Source organism: Mytilus galloprovincialis, chromosome 1 (genome assembly GCF_965363235.1).
Source record: "Mytilus galloprovincialis chromosome 1, xbMytGall1.hap1.1, whole genome shotgun sequence".
NCBI lineage: Eukaryota > Metazoa > Mollusca > Bivalvia > Mytilida > Mytilidae > Mytilus > Mytilus galloprovincialis.
Window position 1 is genome coordinate 118,017,741 of NC_134838.1, and position 14,698 is coordinate 118,032,438.

The 14,698-nt window shown below is 32.8% G+C and overlaps 1 protein-coding gene across 1 annotated transcript in view; it reads left to right on the forward strand.

Annotated features, from left to right (window-relative positions):
- Positions 1 to 10,408, forward strand: part of LOC143054309 (eukaryotic translation elongation factor 1 epsilon-1-like) — a 228,125-nt gene extending 217,717 nt beyond the window's left edge. The window contains exons 2-7 of the mRNA XM_076227272.1: positions 1,731 to 1,819; positions 3,878 to 3,977; positions 5,655 to 5,758; positions 9,194 to 9,289; positions 9,685 to 9,744; positions 10,289 to 10,408. Of these exons, the coding sequence (XP_076083387.1) occupies positions 1,745 to 1,819; positions 3,878 to 3,977; positions 5,655 to 5,758; positions 9,194 to 9,289; positions 9,685 to 9,744; positions 10,289 to 10,372 (519 nt within the window). The 5' untranslated portion in view covers positions 1,731 to 1,744 and the 3' untranslated portion in view covers positions 10,373 to 10,408. The remainder of the gene's footprint in view (positions 1 to 1,730; positions 1,820 to 3,877; positions 3,978 to 5,654; positions 5,759 to 9,193; positions 9,290 to 9,684; positions 9,745 to 10,288) is intronic.
- The last annotated feature ends 4,290 nt before the right edge of the window (positions 10,409 to 14,698 follow it).

Below are 14,698 nucleotides of genomic sequence, written 5' to 3' on the forward strand. Positions count from 1 at the left end.
TGTCGACATGTTAATTACAGAATAACAACGAGTACTTAACTTATCATGTGTCCCAGTTACAACCGATTTAACGGTGTTTCGGGCCGTATCATGTTAAAAACTCCGTGCTTATAGCACGTTATTATCGATGAAACCGGTGAGATGGAATATGGTGTGTTACCTCATTACACGAAACCCGGGCCCTAATTCAAAGGATAAGAACCACACTTGCATTGTTGTTATTCAACTTTATGTCAGAGTGAGGTCTTCAACATGCAGCAAAAAAATATCAACTCATTGTAAGTTCACTGAGACGGCTTATGGCGCCAATTTGCCGCAAAATTCTTTTGCTTAATGTGAACTAAAAGCAGGCCGAAATAAGCAACCGGCCGACATAATCTGATTGTTTCCGATAGATATTGACTTTAGGGGTTACATGTGATCGAAATCTATGATTATCACTCAGAATTTCATTCATGCATGTTCCTACAGGAGTTCCTGGTCAACTTGGTTAGGTCTATAGGATGTATTGATAAATGGCAGTCCATTTCTATAAAAGTCTAACATCTTGGGCAACACAATTTTCTTGATTTGTATACAATCATCTGGAGTTTGATAAATTTTGAGTTTTGTTCAACTTCTCGTTATGAATGTTCGCCAAATATTTAATTTGGCATTGGGAAAAACAACCTTGAATTAAAATTTATCAATCAATAGGCATATGACCTTGCGGTATTCCTGAATGATAGTGAAGTAAAACTTATGGTTCCGAAGTTGTTTGTTTTTTCATGATTCAAATCTGCATGGACATATTCGCTGGTGCTGCAAGGTAAATCTTTTGAATATGAAAAGCTGAAGGTCTCCGGCATTAGAATGAGTAGTGACTTTATGAAAAATTTAGACGAAGTATCAATTCTACAGTTAAACCAGACCGTATATAAACTCATTGTGTCTCTGGTTAGTCCTAACGTTACGACATTGGCTTGCTTGTTGTTTTTATTAAGATTAAGATGATAACACAATGTTGACTGCTGTACCCCTATTTTTGATATTTTTAACTATTGTGTCTGTTTGTTTTGTTCACGCATCGGTGACAATATAATGGAATGTGATACGACTGTCATACAAGTGAGAGGTTTAGCTAGCTATAAAACCAGGTTCAATCCACCATTTTCTACATTTGAAAATGCCTGTACCAAGTCAGGAATATGACAGTTCTTGTCCATTCGTTTTTGATGCGTTTTGTTATTTGATTTTGCCATGTGATTATGGACTTTCCGAATTGATTTTCCTCTGAGTTCGGTATTTTTGAGATCTTACTTTTTGCTATGAAAGATTGGGCTCCAATTACTAATTTGTCACAGTAAACCGAGTGATGCATTTGTAAAAGTCTTTGCAGTATCAGTGTTCTTAGACACATTAAGTTTTTTTCTGATTGTACAAAGGTCCCACAACTTTAAACCTATTGAGATAGACAGTCGTACATGCATGTCTTGTTTTTAACGTTTTTTCAAATGACATTTATGTTTTATTTTTTTGGTTTAAAAAATTCATGCGAAACATACGTTAATTAAATACAATTTTTATTTATCTTATTTTCTTCAGTTTTTACTTTATTTTATATCGATATAGTTAGATCTATTCTAGTTTGCGTGTTGGAAATTAAATGTTGTTTTGTAAGTGTTGAATGAACACGTTCCTGTAGAATCTCTCGGAACACACCTGGGTTTTACATTGCTTTAGATATATATACACAGCCGAAATTATGAATGACTTAAAGTCTTTAGCTACATATTTAAATGTTCCTGTCGCAAAATTATCTTTAGATCAAAAAGAGAAGGTAAGAAATAATGAATGAATTGATTCAGATGTAGAAACAATGCAATAAATCACTCATAATTGTTTTCAACCGAAAAACAACAAAAAGGGGGAGGGGTAACCAGCTAGTCGAAATAATTAAGAAGTTTTGTACTGCTTTTTTACAGCAAATATTAAATATAACCTCTTAAGATTTCATTATTAATTGGAATTAATCGGTATTAGACAGTCAGCACTTGTACTGTTGAAGATAAAATTAACCAGTGTAGAACATTTTCAATGTTTAATCTTTTCTAAAAGGAGATTCATTGATTCTTAAACATATGTTCCTCCAAGATATGTTCACACACTTCTTGTTATTACCAGCACTACATGTCCAAAATTGCACAGTTACACTTGAAGTCTTTTGTATGAAAAAGAAGCTAATGTTAATTGCTAATTCCTCAATCCTCAATCTTAAGGCCTGTTGGCACGAATTGTCCCAATGTACGGTTTTACTCTCTGGTGCGTTTTCCTCGATGTATTTTCTTCTCTGTGCTTTAAATTTGGTATGCGCTGGTTAAGATTGGGATTGAGGAACAGCAGTATTAAATCTGCCCGTTCTGTCAATGTAATGTGCCACTGTTTGTAATTTGGCTTTTGTCTCTTCTGTGTTTTCGCCGTCCAGTCTTGTCAGCATAGTAGCTAAATTCAAGTTTCTGACCCCGACCTCTTTGGATATTTGGTGTAGCATATCTTCTCGTTCTTTTTCATAGTAGGGACACTCCAGAAGGAAATGTTGAGGCGTTTCAGGTGCTCCACAGTTGCATGACTCTATGGCGTTGGTTTGGCCTACTCGGTTATTGTAGTAATTCAGTTCTGTATAGCCAGTTCTTAGTTGGGCGAATATACTGAAATGTCTTTTAGTTGGGAAATCATACATAATTGAGTGTTTTGTAGTTGGTATTTTTTCATAAAGGTCCCTGCCTCTCTCAGATATTTCCCATCTTCTCTGCCATTTATTTCCTGTACTTTTGTATGCTGCTTGTTTGACATCCTGTAGTGTTATGACGTTATTTTCCGGTGGTAATTCTTTTGCTTCCTCTGCCGCTGTTTTTGCAAGGATGTCAGCCTCATCATTACCAACTATGTTGGCATGTCCTGGTGTCCATGCTACAATTACATTGAGTCCTTTTTGCCTAAGATGTTCAATATTTTCTTTTATTTCTCTTATTACGGAGATGTAGCTGTTTGGGGCCCAGTTCAGTGTAAGTAATCCCACGGCGCTTTGACTGTCAGAGAAAATTTTGACTCTTTGTATTGCATTGTAAATGTTTTCTGTAATGCAGTATTCGGTTTTAATTGTACATAAACATGATAAATAATTAAAACATGTAAAATATATATGTATTGACTTAAGGCCGGTAGCCAGGAATTTTCAAGGGGGGATGTATTTGGACTCACAAAATCAACTTTAACAGTCACAATTCAAACAGAACGTTGACTTTAACAGTGCTTATGGGGGTTCGTATGAAACCCCCCGACCCCCTGTCTACGGTTATGGACATTCAATTGAATTTAACTAGTACATGTACTATAAACTATACTATAAAAATACAGCCAAAAAGTTCAATCAATACATTTCAGTTCATAGTGAAGAGTTTGGGGGAATTTTTGTTTCCCAGGATGATTAGATGTAGGAAATTTCAATACATGTTAGTGTGCAAGATATTGAAGAAATGGGAAATATAAGCTTAAACCCTATTTTGAATATAAAGATTGTTAAAAGACTCACAGGCTGGCCTCACATGATTGACCCCTTTTTCTGTATTATTCTAGCTTATCTTTATTTAATGAACTCTTGCAGTCACAAACACAATCTTTCATTTAAAATAGTTTGTGATGTACATTGTATGATAATGTCTTCTCTTTATTTCCCAATTTGGATTATTCGTAATAAATGTTGTTGGGAAAGAGAATGAAAGTGGTTGGACTGACCAGGACGGCATGACAAGCTTACACAATAAGTATTTTTTTGTTGCACAATTTATAAAATTTCACTAGCAACATGTTTTTATCTACTATGACTTTTTAATTACAGATCTTAGTTTGGAAAGAAAAAGATGGGAAGACACTTAGAGGCCTCATTTCTATAGCAAAATATTTATCTAGAAATTCATCACACCATAAACAGTTTTCAGGTATGCAGACATGCAACTGTGTATTTATTAATATATTGTACAGAGTGGCTAGCCGGACAAATAGTGCCAGGGCTATTTGTCCGGCCATTACAATGTGCATGTCATATGATGTGCGTTCGGAAGTGTGTGTAATATTATCTTTAGCAACACCAGGGGGTCGCGTGTAATCCGATCACTGATTACCAATTTTAAGATCATGGCTGGAAATGGCGATATCAATATTTGTGATAAATTTTGCAGTTTTTGATATTTGCAAATGGAACAGGATAGTATGTGTACTTCATGTAATGACATAATCTTGTAAAAGGGACTAAACAAAAATTAAATCACAAACTGAAAGAAAATGGGAAATAAAGATAATTGATTGGAGAACTATAGTTTTACAAAGTTATTCGACTGCGTCGCTATAGCTGTGTAAATGGTGGAAAATACATGTATGTTCAAAGCAACTTCGCCAAGAGTAGTTGAGAAAGGCTTTTACAATTGCATGTCTAACTGAATAAAATTTATCTTAGTTATATTCCGAAAATGCCAGAATCTTGAAAGTAGCCCTCGAAGTGATATATAGGGGGGATTGAGGTTACAACTGACTTGAAGTGCATGGGGATATTGGATCTAGGATTATAAAAAGTGGGGTAATGAAATACACAGGACAATAAAGATGGGATCAGAAGAAAAAAAGAAAAGAGGAATTTGGGAAAAGGAGCACACAGTGTCACCATGACCCCCTCAGGTAAATACAACAAAATCCCACCCAGAATTTCTGAATAAGATTTTAACAGTGTCGTTTACTTTATTGGGGATTGGGGTGGGGGCATTATAGAAAAATCTCCCATCTCTCACTCACAATATGGATAACTCTATGTCAAGGGATCTATAATTCTCTTTGATAGCTTTTGTAACTTTTTCAGCTAGACAAAATCGTTTAAGTAAACTTAAAATGCACGAGTCAAACACGTCCCAAGTTTGTTTTACAAATAATTTCTTCTCTCTTCTTATGTAGTTTTTTTTCTTATATTATTTTATTATTCGTTATCCACATTGGACTATATACTAGTATGAAGAAAACAACAATTAACAATTTCAATTACCAGTATCAAGATTAGGCCATTACAATTTAGATTACAAACATTTGCTACCCCCTGGTGCTGCTGAAGATAATATTACACGCACACACAAATAGTGACATGCACATTGTATTGGCTGGACAAATAGTCCTGGTACTATTCGTACGGCTAGCCGAACAAATAGCAACTGCCTATATTGTATCATGTATGTATCACCTATGTCACCTATTGGAGATAAACATTAACTGAAGCAAAACTTTATTGAGATGGGAGTATTCAATAAGCTGTTCACCTTATAATACATGGACCTGGTTGTTTATCTTTCAGTAACATATACCTTCAATTTAATCTTCAAACCGTTAGCTACAGCCTACATGTACCATGTTGTACATTGTTTTCTTGTACTGTATTGATTGTTTATGTTGATATAACTACATGTACATTGTATATTGTGATTAACTCCTTATCATTGCCTCCTGAGGGACCTTAATTGGAATAATCACATATTTTATTGTAAGTTTTTTTAAACAATAGAAAAGCAGCAGCAAAACACAAGGGTCACTTTTGTCATTCTGTGTCATCATCCCATTGTCTTGTTTTATATTTTTAGGAGAATCTATTGAAGAAAGAGCAGCAATTGACCAGTGGCTGGAATATAGGTTGAACAACATTGACAGAGCTCAGCAGGAAAAGGATACTAATGCATTTATAAAGGTAATTTCTCCATCTATAGAAATGTTTAGAGAATACTTTATCTCTCTAAAGATTTTATATAACATATTTATAAAGGTAATTTCTCCATCTATAGAAATGTTTAGAGAATACTTTATCTCTCTAAAGATTTTATATAACATATTTATAAAGGTAATTTCTCCATCTATAGAAATGTTTAGAGAATACTTTATCTCTCTAAAGATTTTATATAACATATTTATAAAGGTAATTTCTCCATCTATAGAAATGTTTAGAGAATACTTCATCTCTCTAAAGATTTTATATAACATATTTATAAAGGTAATTTCTCCATCTATAGAAATGTTTAGAGAATACTTTATCTCTCTAAAGATTTTATATAACATATTTATAAAGGTAATTTCTCCATCTATAGAAATGTTTAGAGAATACTTTATCTCTCTAAAAATTCTATATAACATATTTAAAAAGGTAATTTCTCCATCTATAGAAATGTTTAGAGAATATTTTATCTCTCTAAAAATTCTATATAACATATTTATAAAGGTAATTTCTCCATCTATAGAAATGTTTAGAGAATACTTTATCTCTCTAAAAATTTAGAGAATACTTTATCTCTCTAAAGATTTTATATAACATATTTATAAAGGTAATTTCTCCATCTATAGAAATGTTTAGAGAATACTTTATCTCTCTAAAAATTCTATATAACATATTTATAAAGGTAATTTCTCCATCTATAGAAATGTTTAGAGAATACTTTATCTCTCTAAAGATTTTATATAACATATTTATAAAGGTAATTTCTCCATCTATAGAAATGTTTAGAGAATACTTTATCTCTCTAAAAATTCTATATAACATATTTATAAAGGTAATTAGGGCCCCGCCGACGGCGGGTCGCCCTATAGTGATCAGTCTGTCCGTCCGTCCGTCTGTCCGTCCGTCCGTCTGTCCGTCCGTCCGTCTGTCCGTCCGTAACACTTTCGTGTCCGCTCCATATCTAGAGAACCGTTATGATTTCATACTTAATACTTAACATGATTATTAACCAACACCAGAGGGTGTGTCATGTTGTATGTACAAATTCCTAGGTCAAAGGTCAAGGTCAAAAACTTTGGTTTCAGTTGACAACCCCGTGTCCTGTGGTGAAGATGGTGTCCGCTCCATATCTAGATAATCATTATGATTTCAAAGTATATACTTGTCATACATTTTAACCACCACCAGAGGGCGTGTCATGATGTATGTACAACTTCCTAGGTCAAAGGTCAACGTCAAAAAAACTTTGGTTTCAGTTGACAACCCTGTGTCCTGTGGTGAAGATTGTGTCCGCTCTATATCTTGAAAACCGTTATGATTTCAAATATTATACTTGACATCTATTTTAACCAACACCAGAGGGTGTGTCATGATATATGTACCACTTCCTAGGTCAAAGGTCTGTCTGTCTGTTGGTCTGTCCATCGCTAACAAATTTGATCCACATTATATTTTGAGAGGACAGCTGTTATTATTTCATACTTTATACCTGACAAACATTTTCAACTTAACATATATATTAACCAACACAAGAGAATGTGTCATAATGTATGCATCCTAGGTCTAAGATCAGTCTGTCGGTCTGTCCATCTGTTCGTTGTTCTTAACAAATTGTGTCCGCTCTACCTCTCGAGAACCATTAATATTTCATACTTTATACTTGGTGGGTCATAATATATTGAAGGCATGATTCTAAAAATATGTGACAAATATCAATTGGGCAGCACCTTTAAACATATTGTTCAAACATCAATCCATATATCCAGAAGTCACCTTAGAGTAGTTATCAATGAGTTCACATCATGCAGTCATATCACTATTATACTATGAAAGTAAGATGAGAATATTTATCAGTTTTAACTTAAAATCTTAGATCAAAATCACACATGAGACTATGTAATAACTTCAAATAATGCTTCATATCAGATTATCCATACAACTTATTTACCCCACGTTATTGACAGCGGGGCCCACAGAGATGGCTCCCATCTCAATGATATCTAGTTTCTCCATCTATAGAAATGTTTAGAGAATACTTTATCTCTCTAAAGATTTTATATAACATATTTATAAAGGTAATTTCTCCATCTATAGAAATGTTTAGAGAATACTTTATCTCTCTAAAAATTCTATATAACATATTTATAAAGGTAATTTCTCCATCTATAGAAATGTTTAGAGAATACTTTATCTCTCTAAAAATTCTATATAACATATTTATAAAGGTAATTTCTCCATCTATAGAAATGTTTAGAGAATACTTTATCTCTAGAAATGTTTAGAGAATACTTTATCTCTCTAAAGATTCTATATAACATATAAAGCAATAATTAGGTTTCACCAAAAATAAGACACAGTAAACCAAATCAACGCCTCACATAGCTTAATTAATGTCAAACATAAATCTGTTTAAAGCAATATAAAACAAGAAAACAAAACAAAATGTTTGTATACACATACTTGAGATTATTGTTTTGTCTCTTTTTATTAAGAAATGACTATTAGTTTTTCTGTCTATGAAGAAATAACATAAAAAATTTGGTGCACACTGAATAACGTGCGTAGCGGGTTCTTTAACAGTGTGCACCACATTTTTTATGTTATTTCGAATAGACAGAAAAAATATTACAGTCATTTCTTATAATTTAATTCTAAATTCCATTTTAAACTGTAGAAAACCATGAAAAAACGTTGATGACGTCACAGTCACATGACTAAATTATGTCTATGGGCTGATAACAAAATAACGTCAGCCAATCAGAAGACGCGTTACATCCAAAATTAAATTATTGATCTGTAATCTCCTAGCATTCCTGTGATAAAAATAAATGATCAGCAGTACAAGACTCACTCTTTATAAGAGGTATATATATATTACAAAATTGCCAGTGTGGATACTACTGAGGCCATCAATTCACACAATTTGAGTAATTATGTAAATGTATGGGAAAAGTCGTTTTTTAACTCCTTGATAGACTGTTGATGCTTAAAAGGAAGCTATGGAACCAAGTGTTAAAGCTAAAATTATTACTTCAGAAGTTTCACGGACCCCATCCCAATATAAAAATAGGGAGATGTGGTATGATTACAAAGGAGACATCTATCAAGTTGATGTAGGCATCTATAGGCAACTCTATGGCCTTCAACAATGAGAAAAAGCCATACTGTATAGTTAGATATTAAAGCCTCAACTGAGGAAAGCTAATTTATGCAAAACATTGTGGCAGACAGCAATTGTATATGTGTATTGGGGTGATATTGACTTATTATTTGGGAAAAATTCCTTGGTATCAACCGCCTTTTTTTTTTAAACTACATGTATAAATGTTGATAACATTTTAAAGCAGAAAGTCAGAAAGTATGATTGATTTGTGTTTTGTAGACATATCACCAGTTTTGTTTGATTGTTTACAGGATATCAACACATACTTAGAAGATAAAGTGTACTTTGTTGGTCATCAGCTATCACTGGCAGATTTTCTACTTTATTATGGTCTACACAACTTATTTGTAAGTACTGTTAAATGCACAATTGAAGTTAATATGTACAGTTTAATACTTGTAGTATTATCAGGAAAACAAAGCTGTTCTATATGAAAAAATATAAATAAAAGTACCTTTTAACTGAAGTGAAGCTTACCAGTTAAGTGTAGTACTTAATGTCACATATGTAATTCTGATGAAGCTCCTAGCACAGATAGATTGAAGTCTAGAATACAAAATTGCTTAAACAGCATAATAAACCAAAGTTTTTCTTATGATGGTTTCTAAGAGGCTTTGCTTCAAAATTATAAAATTATTTTGCTATTTATATAAGGGCGAATGAAGTAACAAAAACACCAATATTTCTCTGCAATTTATTCGAATGAAATCAGGATAATATATGTACGATTTTATGATTTCAGAGAGATTTAACCTTTTATGAAAAACAGAAATATATGCATTTATCAAGATGGTTTGACAATGTAAGTAGTCTCTCTTTTAGATCTACAAATTGGATGTATATAATTTTAAAAGAAGTGTGTGAAGAAATACTGACTTTCACATCTGATTTTGTCATCTATATTATACAGACTGTATCTTTTACAAAGAAATAAAAACATGCATCATATTTATTACAATGAACACCATTTTTATGCTGGTAGAAAACATTGTTTTTACTGTGAATCCTATTTATATAATGAAATTATTTCTTTTCCAAGATCAAAAAGGTAAATCTGAACTGTCATTAATCTTCATAGACCATCAAAATTATTTGATTCTTCTCCAGGTTTTACCTTTTTTAAGTTTTTACAAAGTTGATATATTGATGAATTATTTTGATCATGAATATGCATGCAATATTTGCAACTGGACTTATAGCAACCAACAATCAGTGTTTTATCCACAAAAAAGATTAAACAGAACATTAAGCAAACTGATCAGTGTTTATCAGAAAAATTAACCAACAATATTATAAAAATAATCATTACTGATAGCTTAAGACTATTATAAACTTTCTACTTATAGGTTCAGCATGCAGAAAATGTCAGACAGACACAGACTTTGATACCATTTCAGAAAAATATACTGTACACTGGATCAGCACATTAACATCATCTTATTCTTAATAAAATTTGTTTTGTTTTACCCAGTGCTGTTGGTCACTTTATTATCAACACTTCATTGATGCACATGCCAAAAACGAATATTTTAATCTCATAAACATACATAGTTACAGAGAAATTAGTACACAATTATAATACAATAATAGTGCATGCGTAAACAAGAATGGAAAAAGACAGTTCATACAATTGTGTACGTTTAACACAATTTAACTAACTAGGAGGTATGACAATTGATAATACATGTTTAATAAATCTTGCTAGTTTTTCTAATACAATAAGATCAGTTGATGAGAATAACTGATTAAATTTTGCAGTATTTGCATTTTTTTGACATTATTGCGGTTACAATTTTTTCCTTTCTAAACTAAAAAAGTTACAGACTAAAATATAATGGTACTCATCACCTATTTCATTTGAGTTACATATAATTACATTGCAGGTTCTTTCATCTCTGAATTTTAAGCCCGATTCAATTGGCAAAAGATGACAGCCATATCTGAACTAACATTAAAAAAATACATAAGATATGAGGGTAGTAACGACAAATAATGTTTCAAAACAGAATTCATTCTTAAATATTCACACACTTAGACATGTTTTCAAGGCCGTAACTACCCTTGAGGCAAGTGAGGCAATTGCCTCACTAAAATTTCGACACTGATTTTTTTTTTTATACATATTTATAGATAAAAAAAGTCATTTGTAGTTCTGTCTCAACCTTAATTTCTATAACTTGCCATAATTCCTTTTAAACCATTCTTCCTGGATATAACTCAGAATCTCAACGGGTGATGTTTCTCGGTTACATTAACCTAGTAACGATAATCATCATGGATCTCTAGTTAAAAACAGGCTCTTGCAGAAAAAGGAAAAGCGACACTGAAGGTAAAGAAGGAATAATTCTAGTAAACTAGTTTTTTTGTGAACAGAGTTTGAGTATTGCATAAAACTTCATTAGAACAATCCAAAAACGATAAGTAGACTGACAAATCAAGTACAGGTCTTCGGAAGGGGGCAGTCCTGTCTGCGTTTTCATTTCTCCGTTTTCACCAACTTTTGACAAATCAAGTACTGGGCATCGTAAGGAGACAGTCCTGTCTGCGTATTCATTTCATGGATGAGTTTTTATCCATGTTTCTTTAACCTTAAAAATTTAATCAATATATCCCATATTCCAATTTGATATTATTGAGGAATGGTAGAACCTTTAACACAGGATTTTGTCTTTACTTATTCGGGACTATGGAATTTCGTTTCTTTATATTCGGGTTTTCGGAATAGGACACCCCAACCCCTAAATTTATAGATTCTGGAACTAAAATACCACCAACTATTTCTAGAAATAATTTGAAATTACGGACCTACATGTAAACGTCAAAAACTCCATTCCAATTCCCCTGTACCCATATCATATATACTTACTCTATAAATAGAATCATATACATGTATATTATCTCATTCTATCCCTAGTTTGTCTACTCTTTGTCAGCATAAAAGCGAGTTTAATATTTTGTAACTGCGACTGTATGATGGTGCTTACAGAAAAGCTTTCAATTCCCTTTTGCAAACAAAACTGTTACTACCGATGCTGCTACAGAATTGCTGATGGAGTAGGAATTGGAAGAAGACATGGATCATTGTGTTGATGATAATGTGCTACCTTTAGAAACACAGACTGCCCTGAAACGACTGAAAACTTGGAAAAGAGCATGCATGAGTGGCGAGAGAATGTGTGGTCTTGCCATGCTCCATGTTCATCGCGATAAGGATATCAGCAGACCAAATTATGATTCTGAAACGATTTGACTGAACCGGCCAACTTTTGGACATGGTTTAGTGAATTGAGAGTAGATTACCGTGAAGAGGAACACTGTGGGGATTATGAAATTAGTTTAGTGTTAAAGGAAAATATTCACTGAATCGATTCATATAAGGTAGGGATTTTTAGCATTAAGTTGAAGGGTAGAAAAAGCGTCCCAAGCGGAGACTGTCGTGACCTAAAAAAAATTTCGTTAGCCACCTTCTATTTATATGGATAGTCGACCTTCGTATGGATAGAAACAAGTGCCTGTGTTACGGCCTCGGTTTTTACAGTAGAGCAAAGTACCTAATTATTAAAATAGCACCAATGGCCAAACAAACCAAACAAGTCCATGTTGAATTAGACAGAGTCTGTAAATATTGAGTTTTGTGCAAGTAAATTCAGTAAAATCTGGTGTTGTTTGTAGTTGTTATCTCAGTTGGTTCTTAAAAGAGTGAGCATTTGCTCAGAAAAAGCTGTTATTTTAAAAGCTATCAAAAGTTCTGTCTGCTAGTAGATGAGGGTCTGAATGGGGGTCCTTAATCTCTGTATTCTTAAGTTACTGAGACCATTTATTTTGTACATTATGCCCATATTCTCTATTCAGTAGACACCATCCTTTGTATATGAAGGTTGAAAGGAATTCTATTTGCAACTGTTTTTTCGGAAGAATGGAAGGGGAAATGAGTAAAACATTTGAATAGCCATTATGGATATATTTAATTTCAGACATAATTAAATTTACCTTTTGCTTGGTAGAAACAAAAAGTTAATTTTCTTTCAATTAGGTTGGAATCAATCTAAAACTTGCTTTCAGTATGGTACAGACAGGCAGGGAAAAGTGTGTACCTATTTTTTGTAATTGACAACTACAATTTTCAACCCAGACCCCTGAAACCTAGTAGAAAGGCACTCAAGTTGGAGTTGTGCACCTGCTGTTATGTAATTGATTGAGGACCCCCCTTCCCCCTATTTTCTGAACTTATAAAGATCAAATAATGTATTGACCAATTATTCTAGCACTCGAGCAGTTGTCAGGCAAAATTGGAACTATCCTTTGTTAATGTGATATGAAGATACTAAAATTGAGAATGGAAATGGGGAATGTGTCAAAGAGACAACAACCCGACCATAGAAAAAACAACAGCAGAAGGTCACTAACAGGTCTTCAATGTAGCGAGACATTCCCGCAACCCGGAGGCGTCCTTCAGCTGGCCCCTAAACAAATATATACTAGTTCAATGATAATGAACGCCATACTAATTTCCGAATTGTACACAAGAAACTAAAATTAAAAAAAATACAAGACTACTCAGTTTTGTACTAGACTTGCCTTTAAAACGCCAATTCACAAGAGAAAGAAACTAAAGACAAGGGATAAGATCTACAAATAAGTAAACCTTACTTTTAAAGAGAAAATATAGGTAGCAAAAATGTTCACAAAACAAGAATGAAAATATGTAAACATAGTCAAAATCATTAATGACCCTGTATAGGAGTTATTTCCTTTGAAAGACAATTTTTATCCGATAAGATGTACCATTTAGTCACCACGGCCGAAACTGTCAACTGACTTATAGATGCAATTGCAACTTAATAGCATAAATTACGTTTTTAACAGAAACCATTATATATAAGAGAAAAACTCTGATTGACAAAAAGATTAGTAAGATAAGATCTACAAATAAGTCAAATAAAAAGAAATTATCAATCACTCGAAGAGCACTCTTCAATATCAAAATTCAAAGAATTTGTAGTTTGCATGCAGTTACTGTGAAATATATGAACATTAACTATATCATCAATTATTGACTCCTTATAGACGTTATTAGCCTTTTTAAAAATTTTAAAATGGCAAAGTTTACCCATTATGGAATTTTCAGAAACTATCAAAAGATTGTTCACCTAGACTAGATCTGCAAATAATGAAACAAGTAAGATTGTAATTAAAGCAAAACTATGTAACATGGCGTTTTTGTCGAGCCTTCGACTTTAGTCGAAAAAGTGAGACTAAGCGATCCTACATTCCGTCGTCGTCGGCGTCGTCGGCGGCGTCAACAAATATTCACTCTGTGGTTAAAGTTTTTGAAATTTTAATAACTTTCTCAAACTATACTGGATTCTTACCAAACTTGGACAGAAGCTTGTTTATGATCATAAGATAGTATCCAGAAGTAAATTTTGTAAAAATAAAATTCCATTTTTTCCGTATTTTACTATAAATGGACTTAGTTTTTTCTGCGGGGAAACAAAACATTCACTCTGTGGTTAAAGTTTTTAGATTTTAATAACTTTCTCAAACTATCCTGGGTTTGTACCAAACAAGGACATAAGCTTGTTAATGATCATCAGATAATATCCAGAAGTAAATTTTGTAAAAATAAAATTCCATTTTTTCCATATTTTACTTATAAATGGACTTAGTTTTTTCTTCGGGGAGACATTACATTCACTCTGTGGTTAAAGTTTTTAGAATTTTAATAACTTTCTTAAACTATCCTGGGTTTGTAC